This window comes from Ciconia boyciana, chromosome 8, assembly GCF_034638445.1.
Source record: "Ciconia boyciana chromosome 8, ASM3463844v1, whole genome shotgun sequence".
NCBI classification, from domain to species: domain Eukaryota; kingdom Metazoa; phylum Chordata; class Aves; order Ciconiiformes; family Ciconiidae; genus Ciconia; species Ciconia boyciana.
Genome location: NC_132941.1, coordinates 48,631,154 through 48,654,114, shown reverse-complemented (window position 1 = coordinate 48,654,114; position 22,961 = coordinate 48,631,154). Strand labels below are relative to the sequence as shown.

The following is a 22,961-nucleotide window of genomic DNA, read 5'->3' as shown; positions in this document are numbered from 1 at the left end:
ATTGTTCTACAGTCAGATTGCCTTTTATCTGGTTAAGTTTATTCCAATTAAAGACAATATGAACTTAAATGGAGAAAGGCATTCCTATTCAAGAGTAAGACTCAATGCAGAGAGACATACTAGGGAACTTCTGGGTGTAGACCTGCTCTATATTACTTGCAGGAAACCATCCAAAACTTTGAACAGGTTTTTGGAACTTCTCTGACTTACGCTAATTATTCCCTCTGAAAGTCTCAATTCACGTCCAACCCCAAAACACCAACCCCAGTAACACTTTAAAAGTCCTATCACAATTTTGAGCTCTTTCAGAAAAGTATCGGAGATACAGGCTGATGCTGGTTCTAACTGGCTTATGATGAACTTTACATTACAATTTCTGTGATATTTTGAAGAAGCTATATGCAGTTGGCTTTTAAGCTGTCCTGAGTTTTGACACCTCATTGTTCATAGTTTTTTTGCATGTTTCATGCTCATGTCAGAAGGCATCACAATTTAGGGAGTTAAAGTTAATTATTTTTTAAGGGGACAAAAAAAAAAAAGTACCTTTAAGAAGATTGTTTGGGTCTTTCCACAATATTTACCAGATGATTCGGGGCTCGTTGTGGAATACAGCACTTGGTGTGCAGGAACACGAGCATAAGCTAGTCTCTTCTCCCCTCGGATCATCCATATGATGACATCAGGCATACTGTTTTGTGGCTGTGGATTATTTGTGGGAAAAGAAAGGTAAGAACGGTAATTAATAGAATGTTAAACTAATCTAATGCTTAGACAACAGAAACATAAATTAAGATTTATGTCAAAGGATTTATCACTTAGAATCAATAATTAACATGAATGTATGATAAATAGAGGAAATTGTTCTACTTTGCAAGTAACGCAATATATAATTCTGAAACAATCATTAAAAATACCGTTGAGATTGTTGGAAAGCAAATAAGTTTTATTAAAAAAAAAGTTCCTGTATCTTTTGCAAATTTTTCTAGAGATGTTTTGTATCTCAATTCCTTTATGGCGACTGCAGTGACTGATCCCAAATGCTAATGCTTTGGATTGACCTGCTACATATTTAAGTGCTTGTAATGCTTCCACATTAAGGGTAGATCATCATAAGACTTTTAGCAGAAGACAGAAACAGCCTACTATCTTTTTGCAGCTTTGTGCACACCTTTATATGCTAGCTGCGAGTCTGCCAAATTAACTGCTCTTTTTTTTTTTTTTTAAATTGGTAACTTTTCAAAGCAGAAGTGACAAAAAATAAAATATTTCTACAATGTTGTGAAAACCAATTAGAAGATAACTGAGATGAAAACTTAAGATGTTGCTGAAAATTTAAAAAACACAGAAACAAACAGATTTAACTCTGTTAGAAGTTGATTACTATGGCTAACAAGCTGCAGAAGTACAACATATATCCTGCAGTCCCTGAATCAGCAATGTGACCTGCAATTCTGGAAGAAAGGAAAGGACAAAATACTGTCACTTTAAACAGAATAGAGTCTATTCTACAAATCACAGAGTGGTTATTTCCCAACACACGTTCTCAGTGAAGACAGCTAACACACTAGAACATTATATTTAAGTAAATCCTAATTACAGAGGGGAACATGTTTACTTTCACAGTATCTAAAATTACTGTTAGACAGCTATTTCTAAACTAACTGAATCACTGGTATTGTGTAGTACTAACCTCTTCACTCAGTTGCAGTAATTTATCCAACCAGTCCTCAATTTCTGTCAGAGTGGCTTTCACATCAGTAGCTTCATTTCTCAGCCTTGCTGCGGCTTCTCCAATCTGTTTGAGAGACTTGAGGCGCAGTTTTTCTAGCTGAGTGTCAAGGACTGTAATATTAGATTTGCCTTCTATGAGGGGAAATGGTTTACTGAAAAGAGAATATTTATTATGGTTAGTAATCTAAATGGATTTTATTTAGCCACACACTAAATGCGGAGATGCATGCAGTGGCAATAGATTGAGTGCTATTATTTCCTGTGATTGAAAACCACTGGAATAGTGCGATAGCATCTATTTCTGCAGAGATTTCCACCTGACAAAGTGTTTACAGTAAGCAAGGGAAATGCTGTGCTTACATAACAAGCACCAATGTAGAACAGCTCAAGATGTATGCTTTAATGTAATTGCTGCTAACCAAACCAAGCAAAATCCATTTCCCTATATCTTCAAATTAGAAAATTATTGTCTCAGAATGTACATCTCAAAGATGAAATCAGTGCCTTCAGACCAAGATTAGGTTCTTTTCTTTCACTGGAAGCTGTAAATTCTCAGAAACTCAGTATACAAATACGGCTTGTGTCTATGACTAGAGTTATCTAACCCTATGGCATGAAAACATCAAAGAACTCTAAAAGAAATCCATGACACAGAACTTCTGAGTCACCAGAGGGCAGAGTAACTATTCAATGGAACCAAGAAATCCTATAGTATCACAGTAGAGCCCAGGAAAAATGAACTTTTTTGAGTTGGTGGAGGTTTGAGGAAAAGGCAGCTTTTCAAAGACTAATGACTATATCCCTTTAACGGAGTTCATTAAGGGGTCTTTAATATGATACTTAAAAAAAAATATTTCCAAAGACACTGCCAAGTTTGAAAAGACTGACTCTTCTCTGACGTATTTTTAATGACAAGCCACGCACTTCTAAGCACTTTGATTCTGCAAAACCTTGATACTGACTATTGTGCCTTCAACTATTGTTAATTCTACTAATCTGAATGCAAGTGCTGCCTGCCCTCCATGCAAGTACTTACACATGAATCAAACATACCGAAACACAATACATGAATCAAATGTAACTTCCAGAAAGTCACCTCATTTCAGGTTTAAATAGTGCACTGAAAACTCTCTCAAACTCCTAACTCATTTAAACTTTAGCACGGCAAGGAAAATTGTTCTATGAATTCAACACAGGGAATTATGTCTTTGACACAGGTTTCATGAGTTTGCTGAAAAAACCCATAAAGTGCATTGTATCCTATGAACAACTGCAAGGAAGCTCATTTGGTTGATATATCTAGGTGCTATTACTTCATAATTGTTGAGTGATAAGATATTTTATAAAATAATGGACTGAATTAATAACAGTGCAGATATGTGTCAGGAAGATGGGTTGACATAACTGATAGAAAACCTGAAGTTCCTACATTCACTAGATGTCTCCATGTGACAATAGCTTGCCCTTCACATTTTGCTTTCCTAAAGTATGTCAGTTTTCTGCTTTCTTCCAGATCACAGCAAGTATTCTATGAAGTTACAAGTTTATATTTTGATATAAGCTTTCTATCATATAATTCTTTGCTAGTATATACTGATCTCCACTGTTTGCTTTCTCCTCTGTTCACTTTTATATTGGCTCTACAGCTTGATGAATTTGTTCTCTCATTTCATGTTCTCTGTTATTTCCTCTAATGGATAACAACTGTTCTCTCATTTTCCCCTTTCCTTTTGCTGTGCTGTTTCATCACCCACTTGTTTAATGTTTTTCAAGTTTCTCTCCCCACCTGAATGTCTCCTCCTATTAATGTCTCTTTCTCATGCAATTCCTTCCTCTCTATTTAGAATTCATTCTCCTGCAAAACCCTAAGTGCTGACTCCTATTGCCTTCTCTGAACACTCCCATACATAGACATGTTGACTAAAGTCTTATTCGAAAATATCGCCCTTAAGCTCTGAATAGCTTTTAAATTTTTTATTCTGGGCTTACCAGTAAATCACAGAATTTCTTCCCTCTTCGGTGTCAGAAATAACATTGAAACATGGGTAAACAAAAGGTATATGAGGAATTCTAAAGAAGGCAAGATGGTAGAAAGGCAGCAGAGATCCACAATTTCACATTTTCAGAACACTCCTGCCTTAGATTTTTTCAAGCGATGTGCTGTTTTATTACTGTCAGTGACTAAGATAAAGGAGAATTACAAAACTAAATGGATGACTTAATTAGCAATATCCATGCTGTTTTATTACTTTCAGAGACTTTTGGAATTCCAGTTCTCAGGTCAGTTCATAGGGGTAATCAGTTTTATAGTCCTTAGAATTTGTTTTCTGACTTAGTAAAGGCAATAGCAAAGATTCTGAGCAGGCCTAGAATGATAACGTAAGAGATAAAAAAGGTACTTTTACCTTATATCTTCTGTAAGTTCATCAATCAGCTTCAACCACATCTCAGCTAATCGGTTTTCAGAAATTTTAGCCTGCATTCCTGATTTTAAGGTGGCTAAGTTGGATTGCTGAGGAATTTAAAAGAAAAGGATTTGCACTTATAAACTTCCATTGTGGTTTATGGTCAATATGAGTTTCAAGACTTTAATCTTATTTATTTGTATGTATAAAGCCCAAATAAAAAAAGACTCAGATGTTCAAACTTGACTCGTATTTAACAGGGCTATTCCTATGTTCTTTCTCACTGTATTTAACAATACATGATATTGCACCTAACTTCCAAAGCAAGTAACAGTTCTACAGACTTAACATGCCCCTAACCAACACTGAGGACTCTTCCTTCTTGTGGGAATTCCCTGCAGATTCAAGCAGGAGTGTGTTGGGCCTTGCCAGAACACAGACCTATGATTAGCAGTGCCATTTGTTACACCGAGCTATGTTTAATTTTGAATAGGAAAAAAGGAGGGAAAAGTGTCAGAAATCTGTTCCATAATTTGTTCAAAATGTCATTTTTTTATTACACCTCTAAATGAAAAAAAGTAAAAGTGAAAGGCATATCAGCAAAAGAAAGATCCTAAGTGTCTTACCAGTCTTTCAGCCATGGTTAGGATTACATTCACAGGGTCTAATCTATGACTTATGTCCTCCCAAAAGGAAGTCAGCGTTACAACTGGCTTTGTGTTTGCCCATGGCAAGTAGTAATAATAATTACCTGGTGTGAAACATTTGTATGTTAGAGTTAGAATTCATGGCAGGAACACATACGGTACAATGCACAAGTTGCTATATTTATTTCATTTATGTACTACAATTCATTAAGAACAGACAAGCTAGTCCAAACTTATCAAAGGATTTGTATTTTTCAGCCACTGTAGCATCTGTTGGATAGTAAACTTTTACTTCAAATTCAATGGATCCAATGGATTTTTTTCAATAAGTTATCTGTTAACATATTCATTATTCTTTTGCATAATTTACTGATGTAGATAGCACATTAATATAAGTGTATCCTGAAATAAAACATTCAAATAATTATTTTCCAGAGTAAACCTGATTACTTCATTTAATACACAGAAAAAAAGAACTCCTTCTGTTTGCAGTTAATAAAAAAAGTTATAACCAAAATATATTTTCCTGTGATCTAGCCAGGTTGTTTTCTTTTAGGCTGCCAGACACCTGGTTTGAAAACAAGTTTTTATTTTATTCTAAATCAGAAAGTTCAAAGGGTATTTTCCCTATTTAATCCCTAGTTTTTAGATACCTGTAAAATAATGTGATTTTTTCTTGCCAATTTTCCTGTGCACATCTAGTACACAGTCAAAAGATTTCACTGAATTCTGTGAAAATTTCTTTAATAACCTCAGTAGACTTCGCAGCATGTATTCCATAAATGTAACTTCATCTCAAAAGCTGTGAAGATCCACACCTTCTTTTCTGTCACATTTTCAGTAAGTTTTTAGTGCAGTTATGGCTGTCATTCCAAAGCTATAAAACAGCACCTCAAAAAGAGAATTTTACATTATTTTATCCCCATACCAGCAGCATCCTTACCATCAAAAACAGCACGACTGTACTGAGTTGTGGATGCCAAAGGTTTACAGGTGGTATCAAACTTGTTGCCATAGTTACCAATGCTGACTTCAAACTGGATCGGCTCACCAGTGTCTTGCAGCATGGTAGCAGAATGAAACACAGCAGCCAAGCAGAACTTTCGTCTGCGCTGGTATTTCTACAAGAAAAACCTTTTAAGTTGTATTTCAATATTTGTAAAACAGGATCCACAATTATAGAAAACAATAGCAATTTCTTAATTGAAGTAATAATTTTAATATTTTTACTAGTTTCTGAGAAGCAACCAAAAATATATAATGCATGTGTAATAAATTACTGTATTTGAGATTATAAAAATGTTTCAAATTAACATTTCATGCTATGAGGGTATGACATTTTTGTAGCCACACCATCAATAACCACCTCTCTTAATTCTGAGATTCAACTCAATTGTTTCAATTTCAGTAAGTTAGATCATTCTCCAAAAATAACCAGCCAAGGCACATCTCCATTACCAACACTGACAATAAACCAAGGATTTACCTCAACAACCAGTAAGTCATCATTAGGAATCATCTCTAACTTTTTATTAACAGGTTTGCTTTCAAGTATTGTAGATAGTTCAACCAGAATTCTCCCTCTATAAGCAACTCCTTCTCCCTGTAACATAATCACACATTGAATTCAATTTTATATATTTCTCCTAAAGTAGCATACTCTTTCTTTAGCTGTACAGGATTCTGGCTTCACTGAAGTGTTCTCAAAAATTCTGCAGAGGCATGGATGTACATATTTGAACACATGAAATAAAGCAGTTGGCTTTAATTAATGCTAGAAGTGAGAAATATATGTTTACGAAAACAAGGAAATAAATATAAATGCATGCAGAGATGCAGGTAGTGAAAATTATCAAAAACACTGCTGCTTCTTCAAAAACACCTTTAAAACAAAACCAGATAAGAATGGAAAATACTATCATATTTTCTTATTAATCATAAATATAAAATATTATTCAAAAAGAAACACCAAAGGGAGTGTAATGTGAAACAACAACAAAAAACCCCCATTAAAATGAATTCATTCATTGATTAAAAACAACTGGGGCTAATCCTTTTATTAAAAACAATGAATAAAGAAACTGACCTTTCCAAAGTTCAATTCATCGTATGGGTCTGGGAATCCAGTGTATTCTCTTGGACTTCCATAAAAGTTTAGGTAACAAGGCCCAAATGTTGGTAAAAAGCCAACTTCAGTTTCTCCAGTGTTTACTAACAGAAAACATTACCATTACATCTTTGTTAATTATCATTCGGAGCCAGAAAAACAATTAACATTACTATCAAACCCAGTAGAACAAACATTAGATATTAGTTAGGTATTAGTTATTAGTAAAGTAAGAACGCTTTATTCTCTGGGTATACTATAGGAATTTAAAGTAATTATACCAGTGACTGTACTTGTTCCTAACCTCCTCCTTCAATGTACAATACTTACTAGATACTACTTCATGCAGTAAAAACCCCACAGAATAAACAGAACTTCTGCCCCACTCCAAATATCAGGTTATCATTTATGTGAAAGAGTAATACACTCTTACGTTAACAGAAAATGTCTTTTCTAGAAATAAATGAAACTGAGTAAAACAACATTTGCAATCATTCAAATGCATAGGCCATTGTTCTAGCTAGACAGCTCCAAAAAAGATGCACACCGTAGTGGGGAAAAAACCCTACTGTTTAGCATAGTTAATCCTACTGTTCTGATTTTTAGTGTAGTTTTTCTGTGGTTATACGTCAGGGTAAAACACAGACTACTGCAAACTCTAATCGTAACTGCTACAGTGCATTCTTTCTCACAAACACCCTTTTCAGTAAGCTAAAATTAATACAAGATGGAAAGTCTGCAAACTCAGTTAATTCTCAGTTAATTCCAATGACAATAAACTCTAATTTGTATACTAGTCTTGTTCCACGACTAGCAAATTAAAATTTCCCAATGTCTTAATCTAGCTAAAAAAAAATTAATAGGGATTTAGATATTTTTATCAGTTTTAATAGCTAAGCTAGGAAACTACACACCAAAGCTATTTTTTATTTTCAGGTATTTAAGATAGCTAAGAACTTGAAAAGGTATTTCCATTGCTAACACTTAGTGTCATAACTTTGTATTTTTGAACAGTGTTCTGTTTTTTAGCAGAAAAATATATATAGGGAAGCTTTAGTTGTATTGCTACTGTTATCTTTTGGGTTTGCATTCATGCCTTGCAAATTTATCAGATGAATGAGATTCTGAAAAGCTCTTTTTAGAGGCCATTAAAATCTATACTTAAGGGAGTTAATAGTTCTTTCAGTAGCAATCAAACACATGCCAAGGCTATTGATTGACGAATTTGATTAGTAGAGCAAAGAGAATTAGAACGAGCTAAGCAACACACATGCAGAAAAACACTGCAATAGTTTTGAGCAAGCAGGAAAGATTCTATATTCTCTTCCTTCTTGTATCCTAGGTTTTGTCTTTGAACAAATGATCCTGGTATAAAAAAAGATGAGAATCGGGTTCTAAACCTTGCAACAGATATCACTGAGTGATCTATGTCACAAAGAAGGATGCATTTATCACAGGAAAGGATGGCCGAGATAAGAAAGTGAAAATAAAGGGTTATGCTTTGTATTGACTTTGCCACTGTGACTACTGAGTGACACAAATGGATAATAAAAATGAATGTGATGTCTTGATGTAATTTTCTGTCAACACAAAGTCACATAATATCTGCAAAATATACAACAGTTCTCTATTTTGCATTTGGATACTTTCACATCCTTACATCTGAATCAGAAATAGATCAAAATTTGAATGAAAAAGAATTCAGACACTTGTTGGAATACCATCCAATTTTTTAAAAATTCTAACACTGAACTGCTCACATCAGATCTCAATATGACTAGATTTAAGGTACAGATCTGTGTTGAATTAATACATTCACTACTTACTGATGCTAATAAATTAAATAGAATATACATTTAAAAACGAAACAACAACCCCCCCCACTCCCAAACCTGGAATAAAAAGAATATTTTTGTATTTGTTTACATTTAAAATCCAATTGTTTACATTTAGAAGGCTGATGATCACATATTACAGAAAGAGATTCCGAAAAACTATTTCAGCCTTTAACTTAATATTACTTTATTAAGAAAGAAAGATAGTAAATGAAGTATTTGTATGGATGAATGTTTGTTACCTTTTAACTACGCTCCAATTGTATTTATTTCTCACTATATAAATATTTACCACAAAGTCTTTCAAAACTGGATGTCAACCTAGACAGTTATGTAAAAAGCCATCTCTCCAGGTTTTAACGGAATCAGATTCATTTTTCAGACTTTACTTATATAGCTAGCTAAGCATAAGCAAAGCAGCCACTAATTATTTACGCAGTTATTTACTTCTGCAGGACTCTGCAGCTGCAAATATAGTTGCAATCTTATAGCTAAGCTAAAAATTGCAAGCCATTGTTAGATGAAGCACTTTATAATTGAAGCAACTGCATGCTCAACTATAAAACACAGCTTGAAGCACCAGCCAAACAGAAATATTTTCAAACCAGTTCCAGTGCCAAAACTGTTTTATACAGTTAGTTATGTTTGATACTCTTTAATCATCATGGTGAAGTCTTTTAGACAAGTAATTATTAAAAAATATTTTTTAAGATGATGGCTTTTCTTAGGCAATACTTCTCAGTTTGGGCAATGGAAAGCAAAATCAGTAACAGATGAAGATATAAACCTTCATATGATGAAGCCCCTGTTCCCGAAGATGAAAATTCTGTATTATGAAAAGAGAAGAAGTTACATGACAACTGACAATAGCATTTTAAAAACAAATTTATCACAAAGCAATCTGCTTTTAAAATAAAGTTGAAGGCTGGAGAAAAAATAAAGTTCATGAGGGCTAAAATTTTGCTTCCTGATTAAAATATGAAGGTATTACTCTTCCTGTACAAATTCCAAAGAAAAAAAAAATCACGACAAAATATATTGTTTTGATGCTTCTGTTTCAGCTTTGTATAGTTCTCCTCCCCACAAAATAAAATTTTATTTTAAAAATTATTTTAAAATCTTAAGAACATTTAAGAAAATCACTATATTTCAGGGCCCATTAGGATATCTTCATTTACTGAACACCATAGACTAGTTCAGTTTCCCAATCCTGTAGAAAACAGGACAGGCTTCAGGCATAGCATTGACCTCAAGGGAAGATAATGTGTGATTTTACATGGAAATGGCTATTCTAATGTCAGTACCTCAGTAGAGAGAGAATCCAAATAAGATTTTCTCAGTTACTAAGTGTCTGGGTTTGAAGTATAAATGAGCTATGACTCAGCTGCAGTTCAAGTTACACACTTATGTGGGTAGTACAAGTGATCTCTCCAAAGCTGAATTTTCCCCAACAGCCCAGCCCTTCTACCGTTGATTTCCCATTGTCTTTTTCTGTAACCCCTTCTTTTGCCTCTGGCTGTGTGTGGGATATATGAAAAGAATGTTTGCACAAAGTCTTACTTCAGCAGCAGTACTTCTAAGAGGGCTGGGTTATAAGCTTGAAGTTATGTGACTGAAAATACAGTTCCATCTGATAACATAAATACTTGGCTCAAGTCACTATAGCATTGGAGCCACTAATTTTGTTTTTAAACTCCTGCAATAGCTACCAACTTAAGGACAAACTGGCGTCTCAGACAAGTACATATCAGAGATTTTGTAAACACAACAGAAAAAATAGTAATTTAGATTCTTACTGTAGCAATGGTGGAAATGGTTTTGAGTCACTGTCCTTCAACTTAATGTAGACAGTCAGATAAATAAAAGTTAAGCCTGTTTAGCCATGAACTTTACAATTCTGTATAGACAACTAATATGCCATACTATGGTCATTAAAAAGAGAAAACATTTTTTCTGTCAAATTAACACAGAATCCTTGTCATGGAGCTGGCTCAATTGTATGAAAGTTCTTGCTATAAAAAGAAGAGGACATTATAAATATAGATCACAAAGAAATAATTAATAATCACAATATTATATTAGAACATAAATGTAACAGGATTTTTTTTTAATATTTCCCAAAATCTCGGCACAAAAAAATGTTTGTTATAATATTGTAAAGAAGAGTTTTATTACAAAGGTATTGTCCAATGGGGACAACATGTTAGGAACTTCATATCCTGCTTAACTAAATCTGTTTTATTGCAGTTAATCAGTGTTTTTTTTTAGTTTCTATCAATTTACATATCCAGTCACCTATACTGATTGAAGCATGTAAGTTAATTGTCTGTGATCATAGCATTGCAATTAAAATCTTCATTCATTGAAGCTACTAAAATAAGGGTTACTAAGTAGTAACTTGGAGCACTCATGCAATGAGATGCAGTGCCCATTTCTAGTAAGCTACTGATCAGAGCAGAGACCGATCTAAGTTCCCCCAGCGTCTGAAAGAAGCCTAGTAGTATACAGGAAGTGAGTAGGTGGTTCTAGATGATAGTCCCTGTAGGCTAACTACTCAGGAACATTCCCCAGCTTTTAGGTTCTCTTCCCAGAGAAAGAACAGATACGCTTATAAGGTGACAAAAAAAGTCTTGTCCACTAGTGCCCAATGAAGTAGTGATTCTGAAACAGTGACTACGGATTGTTTTTAAATTAAATGTCTTATTAAGTATCTTAGTAAATTTGCATATCTTACTCTTGATACATTGTGATACCACCTAGTTTTCTGAATTTGGGAAAGTACTCACAAATTTAATTAATTCATTAACATTATATATATAACAGAACACTGAATTTTGAATTAGTTACTGCTATTTCCATGATGATGTGTTTTAAACATTAAAATTTTAATACTTTACTTTGAAAAGTCCCACAGTATGTTTTCTAGGAGCATTGTTTTGAAAACTCCAGAAACAGATAATCTTGTTGCCCCTGAACTGAGGAACTATAGCAAAATATACTTTCTTAGAACACTGATTTTCCTATTCCTCATAACACAAGAGAAGATAATAAGTTACATACTGCTCAATCAATTACCTTCTACTTCACCTCCAGAAGAAGCAATTTTTGAGAGACTTAAATATGTTGTTCCTACTACATCATTTTTTGTAAGACGATCCCTACAAAAAGAAAAAAAGAAAGATTTTATTTAAATATAATGCTGGTCATCCTACACAGAAGCAAGCTACCAGTGACTAAATGCACTCCAAGATGGTGCACACACATTTGATATCACCTGGAATATATATCACATTTTTTATCACCTGACTAACACACATGGTAATGGCTAGTTACAAAAGTGGGCTGTATCATGAAGAAGTCACCTGACTTTTACACTATCACCTAAATAGCGATAGTACTTAGTGGTCACTGCACAAAATTAACAATACTCCCATGTTACACTAATCAGGTCTCTTGTAAAGAAACCATAAAGGAAGATACTTAAACACTTGCTTAAATACTCTCATAGACTGTAAAAATACCTGACATCTATAGAACCAGACTTTTCTTCACTTAATATAGTTTGCCTTGTCTAGTACTTTGATTAAAAATCATAACTCACCAGTCAACAATTGCAAGTTTTATTTTCTCACACATCGAGGGAAACTGAAAAAAAAAAGGCAATTAAAATAAAATAGCCCATTACTTATTTCACCTCTGTAATTTCAATGCCCTGAGTTCCAAAAGGTTGGCTGTTTTCTACAGAAACAAGAAAAAACAACTGACCTTGACTTGAAGATAAATAATTTGATTCCACTCTGGATTAGCATTTTTCTCAATTATATTTGTGCGAACCTGCAAAAAAGGAAATCAACTATACAGCACATCAAAGATAAAACAGACAAAAAAGCATATACTAGCTATGATTTAGTATAAATCACATCCTGTTTGGTAAGATGAGGGGTAGTAGTTAATGATGAATCCCGAGTGCTTTATGCTGCAATAAGCCATTAGTTTTTGATCGGTAAATACTGCTAAACCGATCTGCATATGCAACATTAATAACTATTGGAGGAAAAATAAAATTTTGAAACAGTGTTTAAACCTGAGACTGGAGTTACCCTACAGGAAAAAAGCGTGTTATTTCCACTAGCTACAATTTAATGTGCTTTCACACTAGTACTGATCTCTTTTATCACAGCAGAGAAACAAGACGAAGAAATGACTTGATTCCAGCTTGCTTTATGCAGATTTTAGAGTAGATGAAGAATATATTATATGGGAAAGCCTATATTATTTGCTAATCATGTCTACTGAAGATCCTCTACATTACTGGGCATGGCAACCTGACTTTATAACATAATAAAGGACTGACATTTTTCTTCTTAAAAAAAAGAAAAAAGATTGGTCAGCAATGAATATAGGTTGTGCAACTGTGCTTCAGCTCAAATTTGGTATTCTAAGGAACACATTAGTAATAAAATGTACAAATGCTGTTAACCTGTCCAGAAGGATCTGTGCCATCAGTTACAAAAAGCAATCAGGAACAACCGGTAGGCAAGCAATCTGGCATGCATCAGCTCCTAGCATTGAGTCATATATTCCTTTTATTAGTCATCAGCTTTACACCCATTCTACTGTACCTTGTAGTTTGTCCTCATTTTACAAAGTGAACTTTAGGGCTAATGTTCTTCTATTTCCATAATTTCAGTAAACTTAAAAATGTATATTGGCATATGAAATTTGTTCTCAGGACTACAATTAGAATGCAAAGATTCAGATATTTACTAAATTACCTTTTTCCCAGCAAAAGAAACTTCTACAAATGGATCTACCAGGTTTTTCTTGTCTGCTTCTCCTCCAAATATTTCCTTGACAGTCTGTGCAAAAGCATCATCCACTGGAAAGGTGTCAAAGAAGAAATTAAGGTTTATGCTTTTTTATTATTATTTTATGTTATTTATTTATTCAGCCTAAATAATAAATTGCCCATAGCAATCCCACTGAAATCAACCAGCTTACAGATCTAGGCAGGGTAAAGTCTAATCTGATAAACAACTTTCTGAACAGTGTTGCCGGTAAAAATGGAAAATTTAGGCTTAGGAGCAATTTCAAGAATATAAATTTTTGAAACATCATAAGGAGTGCTGATGTGCTCCTGAATTTAGAGGCATAGTTGTATGTGAAAAATATTATGCATGTACCTGTAGACATTGTCATTTGTTGGGATAAGGGATCAAAAGCTAAGAAGGGATAAAAAGCCACCTATATTCTATCAGAAAACACATATGGCATATAATGAGAGAAATAACCTTTGTTTCAGCAATATAGGGTTGACACAAGTAAAATCTCACTAAATGAATTAAGGTCAAACTGCTTACAAGCTCTCCCCTGGCCTCGAAGGCTGTTTATTTAAGCTTATGGTGCTCAACTTAGAGCCCACAACCTGCATGCAGCTTTCTGGGATACAGCCAGTTCCTAGTTACTTATTTCCTGTGGCCACTCAGGAGCAGGTTGCTGGCAATACAGACTGCCTTGGCCATCACAGCAGTGGCTGACTGATTTCAGCAGTCCTGTGGCCTCTCCCCCATTACAAAATAGCTGCAGTTATGAGCACCTGTGAAGAAGAATTAATGGATTGCTGGGAACAGGAAGGTGCAGGGGGCCATTAGCAGTACTACTTCTCTACTAAGATCTAAATGGCCTTGGAAAATAGGGCTGCAGGGAACCAGCAGCCTATAGGGAAAATAGGGCTGCAGGGAACCTGATACCCTCTCGAAAGTGGGCAGGGATTGGGATCCAACAGGAAGTTGACACATGCACTGTATACTTGAGCTAAACATGCACAGAACATCCAGCTTATCTGCAGATCAACTGTACTTGAACGTTAGTTACTTGCATGTAACTTCTGCGATTGGAGAAGGGCTAATGAAGATGACTCTTTCCCACTACCAGAAGCTGTGTGGCCCACTCAGCAACAGATGAGCATTACTAATCTAATGGGTAACACATTAAATTATGCATTATAAGAATTAAGCAGACTTACTGAGCATTACCAAAGGACTTGAAATGGGCTACTTAAGCCATCACAGAATTGCTGGCTCAAGTAACAATGTAAAACACTCAAGATATTTTATGTTCAAGGAATGTTTCTGAACAGTTAACACAAATATTTCTAATGGTAGTCAAATGCACCAACGGACAAGTAGTAAGAAGCTACATACTTTGTGGAATGTCCTCAGCTCTGTAGATTTTAAGAAGGAAAGTGACCCATCGAAGTGCAATTCCAGCAGGTAATAACAGATTGCTCTCCACATCATCGCTTTCATTATCTCTTTCCCTTTTTTCAACCTGTTGGGAGATACAGTGGTACATACTATCTGGTATATAAGAAAGACAGAGTAATGTACAGAATTAAGGTGATTAGTTAAACTGGTGCCCACAATATTCTTCAGATAGAAGACTCTTGTCAGTTTCATTATAAAGAATGAGATTTTATCAAATTATCAAGCCACAAAAATTAATTCTACGTAAACTATTTTACTTACATTTTAATCTCTAAAGTACTCAATTGCAGATGCCCATTATAATCGCACTTTTAAAATCATCATCATCAGATGGTGATGATTTTGGCATTCGTACAATGCTAACTTCATGCAATTTTCATACTCATCTCAAGATGAATATTGTGGTAAGGCATCTTACTGCAATTAGAAAATGCATACAACACTGATATAATTTACCAGAACTTACTGCTTACTCCTTTAAAAACGAATAGGAAAGAAAAGATTTCACCACAAATAGCTAGACATATCCTTGTGATTTCAAGAATCATGAGGGTAGCAGAAAGGAAGAGTTAATATGGAACAAGAAGGAGATCTTCCATGCTTCTGGGGATCATATTATATTTAATATGGAGACACTCCTGACTTAGTCCTGGAACTGGTATCAATATATTGCTCAGCCTGATTAGCTATGCTAAGGAGAATTACATGTTAGCTTGTATGCAAGACCAGGCTAACACATCTCTACTTCTTCCAGGATGTGAAGAAGTATCTACAAATGGTAGATCAACACACCCAGAGCTGGTCCAGAGGTTGCTTAATTGGACAAAACAAGCTTTGAATTAGCCACTTAGTACTGGATGCCCTTGAAACAACTTGTACATCTTGTCTTACTTTTAAATACTACTCACAGAGTGAATTATACAGTATTCAAAAAATGCTGGGGGGACATGAATAAATATCTGTGGGGTGGAGAAGGGAAGAAAAACATTTAAATTGAACTTACTGGTGGCTCATCTCCAGCTCCCAGAACAAACATGCTGACTTTCATATAGCCTTTAGCTCCTGAATTGGTATCTTCAGGATCACTCAGCAAAAGCCATTTTCTCATGACTGCATGGCCTAAAATAAAACAAATACCATCACCCGCCCCAGTAATATCCATTACAAAATGGCAGAAAACATAAAATCAAAGTTAACTGTTCCAAAAGCATGCTTTATCCTAAAACTAATTATTTTAAAAATTTATTCTGTCCTAGACAGGTCTCAATAGTGCCATTTAAAACAAGAAATCTAGTGGTGTTAAAATGTTGTGGCATACTAATTCAGGGACATAATTATCAAATATTTTTGCATTATTTTTCACATTTTAGGTCTTTGATACCTGTGCTGGTTTTGGCTGGGATAGAGTTAATTTTCTTTATAGTAGCTAGTATGGGGCTATGTTTTGTGTTTGTCCTGAAAACAGTGTTGATAACACACTGATGTTTTAGTTGTTGCTACATAATGTTTACACTAGCCAAGGACTTTTCAGCTTCCGATGCTCTGCCAGGCGCACAAGAAATTGGGAGGGGGTGGGCACAGCCAAGATAATTGATCCAAACTGGCCAAAGGGCTATTCCATACCACATGACATTATGGTCAGTATATAAATCTGGGGCAAGAAGAAGGAAGGGGGGGACATTTGGAGTGATGGCATTTGTCTTCCCAAGTAACCCTTATGCATGATAGAGCCCTGCTTTCCTAGAGATGGCTGAACACCTGCCGGCCGATGGGAAGCAGTGAATGAATTCCTTGCTTTGCTTTGCTTGTGTGGGCGGCTTTTGCTTTACCTATTAAACGGTCTTTATCTCAACCCACGAGTTTTCGTACTTTTACTCTTCCAATTTTCTCCCCCATCCCACCAGGGGGGAGTGAGCAAGTGGCTGTGTGGTGCTTAGTTGCCAGCTGGGGTTAAACCATGACAATACCAAAGCTAATATCCAAATTTTAGGTGCTTTAGGTACTTCATCTTGAAACCACTGAAAGGACTTATATATTGTTGGATTTTTTTTAAGTTAATACATAAAGCAGCAATCTCAAATAACTTTCCATTAACTTTCTTGTTTTACTTTAGAAATTTAATGAAATGTTTCAGCTTCAAGTTTCAAGCTAGGGAAGAAGCTCTGAAGTAACTGTTACTTACCAGGCTCATCATAAACATAGCCAATGTCAATCTGAAATAAAGATCAAAGGCATTACCTCTGAAGAAATACCAAAACAGAAAAATGCTAGAGCAACTCCCCTTAAGTTTTTAATGAGTACTACTACATTGTTCTCTTGTCATAAACAAAAGAAAGTTTACATAGCATATTCTTGGGAGGAGAAAGAGAAAATGCCTTACATTGAAAAATGAGGGATTTTGAATGGATACAACAGCCAAGAAGAAAATGCAAGAAAAGATGTATTAGAACTAACAGCTGTAGTTATTTTCTTCTTTCCTCAGATCCCCAGCTTTTTCATTTATCAGAGACAGAAGATAGGGCTAGCTTACTGCTTCTTGAATTCCCTATATTCCCCCATTATTTTATGTTCAGACAGGCTTTTCAGAACTCTTTTGTTTCTATTTCCTGCTCAATGTCTCATCCTACAGTTCCAGAAATGAAGCTTGTTTTTTTAATGAATAATTTCCTTTTTCTTTTATGAAGATGATGGGCGATTTTTCCCCCCACTGTGTCAAATCTGGACAAGATTGCACATATACTGTATGCATTGTATCAGATTTCAAACGTGTTCAGGAAGGTAAGCATGTTTGCTCATGGCAATTTGGGCTAGTATTCCTTGCAGGTAAAGTCTGAAAGGGTGATTTTCTAGAGAGAATTACCCTTGGGGTTTTCTCCTGGAATGCGTGCCTGCAGGAACAGAAAGTAGCTGAATGACATGCTGTCACCTGCTTAGTGAATGATCAGTCCTCCACAGAGAAATATACCACTGTCTGAACCACTAGAAATTACATAGATAATAAGCAGCGAGAAGCAAAAGCAGCCGGCTTTGTGGCAGAAACTGCTTCATTTAGAAAAGAGCACTCTTCCACACTTGCATATTTTTGTGAAAAGCTGGTCTAGAGACCTACTGAATTTATGCAGTACAAAATAAGTAAACAGAAAATACAGCCAACACTGATATTTGAAATGTTATAATAGGGGATCCCAGTAGCCATTACAATTGTCATGTGAATTCTTTGTCTGTATTGCTTTAGGAATATCTTCAACAGGCAGATGCCCACCTCCCAATATTGACCATAACAAATACAAATAAAGACAATCTCACTAATATAATCAGAACCACAGAAATTACTTTAACTAAGAGACTTTTCCACCATCTCTTTTACTTAACAAACTTCTGACCAAAGGAACACCTTTCCACATCACTTGAGAATGTGTATCTTTATGCCGCCATACATATCGCTATTCTGCCCATTAGCTACCTAATAAAATTATCTCTTCAAACCCTACCTCATACCAAATAATCACCCTGATACCTTTTGAGGAAAAAATTTACGTTTTGGTAAATATTTTTTTCTCTTGGATGCAAGTTAGAGAACTTGGTATATAAAACACACAATTTTCTTTAACAATAATCTTATACTCAAATAAGAAAACTGTTTACTAGTACTTTGAGCAAATGGTCTCTAGCATGAGAAGCAAGAGATGATCAGATAATTCTTTGGCCCCATGCTTAAGTAGTATAAATTTAAACATTTAAAACAAGTACTTAAAAAATTTCTCCCATTTTATTTAATTTAGTCAAGATATGGAAGTTGTTTCATACCCACCTTAAATTCTCCCATTAGACAGTCTGCTCGTAGAGAATAAGAATCATACACCTAAAAAGACAGACAAGCGTGAAACAGGCATGTTCCTAGACACCGTAGTGAAATAGCCAGACAATGCTATATGCATCCAGCAGCTTTTTGAACATGCACCATTTTTTCTTACCCGAATGCTAACTGTTTCATCAAGCAACTCTAAAGGAGTCATGTGGACATTGTAGAAAAATATCTGTTAAGGTAAAAACAAACAGAAAACCTGTCTCAAAATGACAAACACATAATTCTCTGAACAGAAAATGCAAAAACATTATTTTAACAGGCTTGTGAAGCATGCTTGCTACAGTACTTTTACCCTGCCTGCTTGCTGGACAGATTATATGATAATTTAGCACAGAATAAAAAATTAAATTTAGTAAATAAACTTAGTACAAAATACACAAAAAACAGTCACATCTTCCATTTGAATGAATGCAGTAGGCATAGCTGTGCTGCAAGGAGCACTGCCCTTGCTCCTTGCTCTGCACTTCACCTTTTCCTCAGGAGAACAACTTTAGGAATTATAAAGGTTGTTTATTTTCCAGGTCATTCAGTTCTGGTCTACCCATCTCTGTTGTAGCTGTCAAAAAGGTCTTGTTTAGGGCTAGTAGTGATAGTAATTGTAATGATTTGCATCTTCGAAATTCAAGGCCACAGGAATAAATCTGATAGTTTGGCAGCATGAAGATAAATATACTATTTATTAGCTTATTTGTTTTATTTATAGTATAAGCCTCACTAAGTTTGGTCTTTGAGCCCAGCTATACTCCAGTGAGTACTTTATCCAACAAAAGGGAAAAGTACATAAACATAGTCCCTCCTACTCCTTTTTTAGCCTAGTCTGGATACTGAGACTGCCTAGGTACTGATTCAATACAAGGTGAAACTGGCTTTCTCCCTTCCCTGTTTTTTACCACTTGCTCATAAATCTTGACTGCTACCTACAGCTTAGTTCAAGTCTCAGAGTTTTGTAACTTCCTCGGTTTTGCCTGCATGTGTTAAACATGCTTGCCACACAGTGCCAAAATCTTCTGAATTTTCCACACGTGTCCAGATAATGAGCGTTATCCCTCAACATTCTCTCTATTAAGCTTAAGCATTGCAATATTAGTCTTCCAGACATGGGATCATTCTTGTGCCCCTTATACAGCTTTAAATTCTCTCCTGTATTTCAGTGTGTTTGACGTACAGATCCCTGTCTGGACAAAATCTAGTTGTGCTTTTACAAATAATGGGTAGCACAGCAATAACATTTACAGATTCTGTATGACAGTGTTATTGACCCAAGGCATTGCACCGAAAGCTCGTCTGCACACACCATAGAGATCTAAAATTCCTAATTAATTTTTCTGTGATTTTATAACCTGCACACAACTATTCAAAGTCATTATTATGTCACATGGCCAATTGTATCAAAGAACATGTTCCATATATCTCGGCTAAAGTTTGACTTCCTTCTAGATAGCTTTATCTGCTAAGACTGCAGTGACAGAGATGTGTTTAGTGATGTGAATACATAAAGAAAGGGACTGGGAACTGCAAAATGCATATTAGCTATAATTAACCTTAAATATTAGCAAATTCTTATTCATTGATCATAAGGAAAGCTGTAATAACTATTTTTCTACATTTGATAGCATCAGCATTCCAGCTACAGTGTTCTTACGCCACTCACTTCATCAAAATATGGGTTGTTTCCTCTTTTGATTCTTGTTCGGTGTGTCTGACCGCAAATATGAACTTTGACTACTGGTTTTATGTTATTTCCAGGCAACTGACGACCTTCAATGACTCTAACACGAATCTGAAACAAACAAAAAATTAACTCATTCCCTATATTATTTATCATCCTGGTGACACGAATTTCTTACTATACCACCAAACAAGTTAGCCAACACCTGAAGTAGCTGGCAGATACGGACTGGACAGACTTTTCAAACTTAATTATGATAGCAAGTATAATTTTACTTGAATTTTACAAGACAAGTTGGGGATAATTATTTCAGTAAATTTTTTTTACTTGCTTTTACTACTTATTTTTAAAGCTGCTATTGTAGTTTGAAATCTATACAACTATACAATAAATAAGGTTCATCGAGATTTCAGTCAGAACTGTACAAAATTGGACACCTCTCTAACAGGCAAATTTGAAGAATAATTTTGAAATACAGGTTTTCAAATGAAGAACCTAATTGTCTCTACAGTGCATTAGATTTGCACAAACTGACATTAAACTATGCTCAGGCTATGTGAAAGGAGCAATGTCATGCGAGGAAGAAAAAGGGAACATGCAACATTTAATAAATCTATTACCTGGAAATCTTGTGGTTTGTTAGAAAGGATTCTCCGTGTTTTCTTTCCTTTGGTGATGTGTTTAGCTAGCTGGGCTTCCTTCGTGTCACTTGGAACTGTTGGTGTGAAACCACCAACTGGACCATCCAAACCATCCTCATAACCTCCATCATCTTCTCCATCTCACACAGTAAAAAAACAGTGCAATTAATAAACAAATACTACAGCTTGATGAATAGTTACAGGAGCAAGAGTCTGATATCCAAGAGTTCCACTAAAATTGTATTATTATCTCATTTCAACAATTTTTTTTGCTAACCACGTGCTCCCAACTCCTTTTGAAAGCTAGTAATTTTAGCCTGCTTAAGAACAAATTTATATCCTAACCAAACTAACTGTAGATCTGTCCCTCTTCAGGATGCAAAGTATCTAATACAACTCCCATACACTTTTTTGAACCAACCCATTGAAGTTTTAGCAAAATACAGTTCAGCTGTAATGGTCACCAGAGTAGTTTACAATACACCAGAAGTGATTAATTTTATTCCAGTTGAAGCTGTTTCCCAGCAGCAAGACTAGGCTATAAGCATAGTATTGGTTTTTACTTCAGAATCTTGAAAACATGAAGACATTTAGGGTCTGCCATCCAAAATAAAACTCTGAATCCTTCTCCACAGCATTTAACTGTGGAATAAGTTAAAGTTTCTTATTAAGCCTCTTTGACACTTCTGAAATCACAATACCTCTGTGGAAGACTGTTCTACAACCACATGACACTACACTACTGGATCATCCAGTGAGATTCCAGTATTGCAAAACAGGATCTGAAAATATCTAGACCACAAAAGTGTGTCATTCCCTTGTGTTTCCAGCTTCTTTTCTTAACTGAGGACAGTGACTATGGTAAAATCTACAGGAATAACAAGCTGTGTCTCTGATGGTTAGCATTAACAGATGTTTGTTAACTTTATAAATTAGTTTGCCAACACAGGGTGATGATCACTTTGCATAATGAAGTCCTCAGTGATCCTTGTAAGAGATGTATAAAAACACAGAGACTGACAGACCATGTATTTTATAACTGGAAGACCCCACCTCCCTAACATCTCTAAAAATCCATCTGCCTCGATGGATCCATGAAACTGATTGATTACACATTCTGACTTAGCACTTAATTTTTAATTTCTGAAACTGAGCTGTAGCAATCTCAGCTGGGGAGGTGATTTCATTTCATGGGAAACAGGTATTTACAACAATTAACTAGAGGCGTGTTTGATATTTTGCATGGAAATAATTTTCATGCAGTTGCTGGATACTAGCTAAAAACCTGCCACATTTTATTTTACCTATATTACCTTATAGTTCAAGTACGTTTTTAAAAAGCTATCAGAATAATCTCATATAAATCAATTTGCATTTTTAGCCTTCAAGTCCACATTTCTATAGAATTATTTCAAAGTGTAGTAACTTAACACACAGCTTTTGTGTTTGCATTACCTATCGTTCCACTCCCCAAGAACAGCTCTCAGTGAAGTCAGTGGAATCAAAATTTCCCCCCAGAAGACTCCTCATTTCAGTCTTTTCCTTCTTATGTTATTATCTATCATCAGATAATGGTCAAACTGATTTATTTTTCCTCAGATATATAACATTTATTACATTTACTTCTTTCTGCACAAACACAGCCTGCATATTAGGGTAACTATTTGCCTGTTAACTGCAAAAACCTGTTGTTACTTCACAGTTCGTTTAAGAGTGGAAAACCAGAGGATCTCAAAAACACTCTCAGCAAAAGCCTGATTAATATGATATATAGAGACCAAAAATATTCCCT

The 22,961-nt window shown here is 35.1% G+C and overlaps 1 protein-coding gene across 2 annotated transcripts in view; it reads right to left on the bottom strand.

The window, feature by feature from the left end:
* Window positions 1-22,961, bottom strand: part of MYOF (myoferlin) — a 74,371-nt gene that overhangs the window by 30,167 nt on the left and 21,243 nt on the right. For both annotated transcript variants that reach the window (XM_072870503.1, XM_072870504.1), the window contains exons 6-24: window positions 21,149-21,309; window positions 20,511-20,639; window positions 18,966-19,028; window positions 18,803-18,853; window positions 17,174-17,204; window positions 15,995-16,110; window positions 14,929-15,055; window positions 13,501-13,604; window positions 12,491-12,559; window positions 12,327-12,370; window positions 11,801-11,883; window positions 9,513-9,551; window positions 6,870-6,994; window positions 6,270-6,386; window positions 5,727-5,904; window positions 4,763-4,887; window positions 4,137-4,243; window positions 1,691-1,883; window positions 544-699 (exon numbers count right to left, since the gene is read on the bottom strand). In XM_072870503.1, the coding sequence (XP_072726604.1) occupies window positions 544-699; window positions 1,691-1,883; window positions 4,137-4,243; window positions 4,763-4,887; window positions 5,727-5,904; window positions 6,270-6,386; window positions 6,870-6,994; window positions 9,513-9,551; window positions 11,801-11,883; window positions 12,327-12,370; window positions 12,491-12,559; window positions 13,501-13,604; window positions 14,929-15,055; window positions 15,995-16,110; window positions 17,174-17,204; window positions 18,803-18,853; window positions 18,966-19,028; window positions 20,511-20,639; window positions 21,149-21,309 (2,018 nt within the window). The remainder of the gene's footprint in view (window positions 1-543; window positions 700-1,690; window positions 1,884-4,136; window positions 4,244-4,762; window positions 4,888-5,726; window positions 5,905-6,269; window positions 6,387-6,869; window positions 6,995-9,512; window positions 9,552-11,800; window positions 11,884-12,326; window positions 12,371-12,490; window positions 12,560-13,500; window positions 13,605-14,928; window positions 15,056-15,994; window positions 16,111-17,173; window positions 17,205-18,802; window positions 18,854-18,965; window positions 19,029-20,510; window positions 20,640-21,148; window positions 21,310-22,961) is intronic.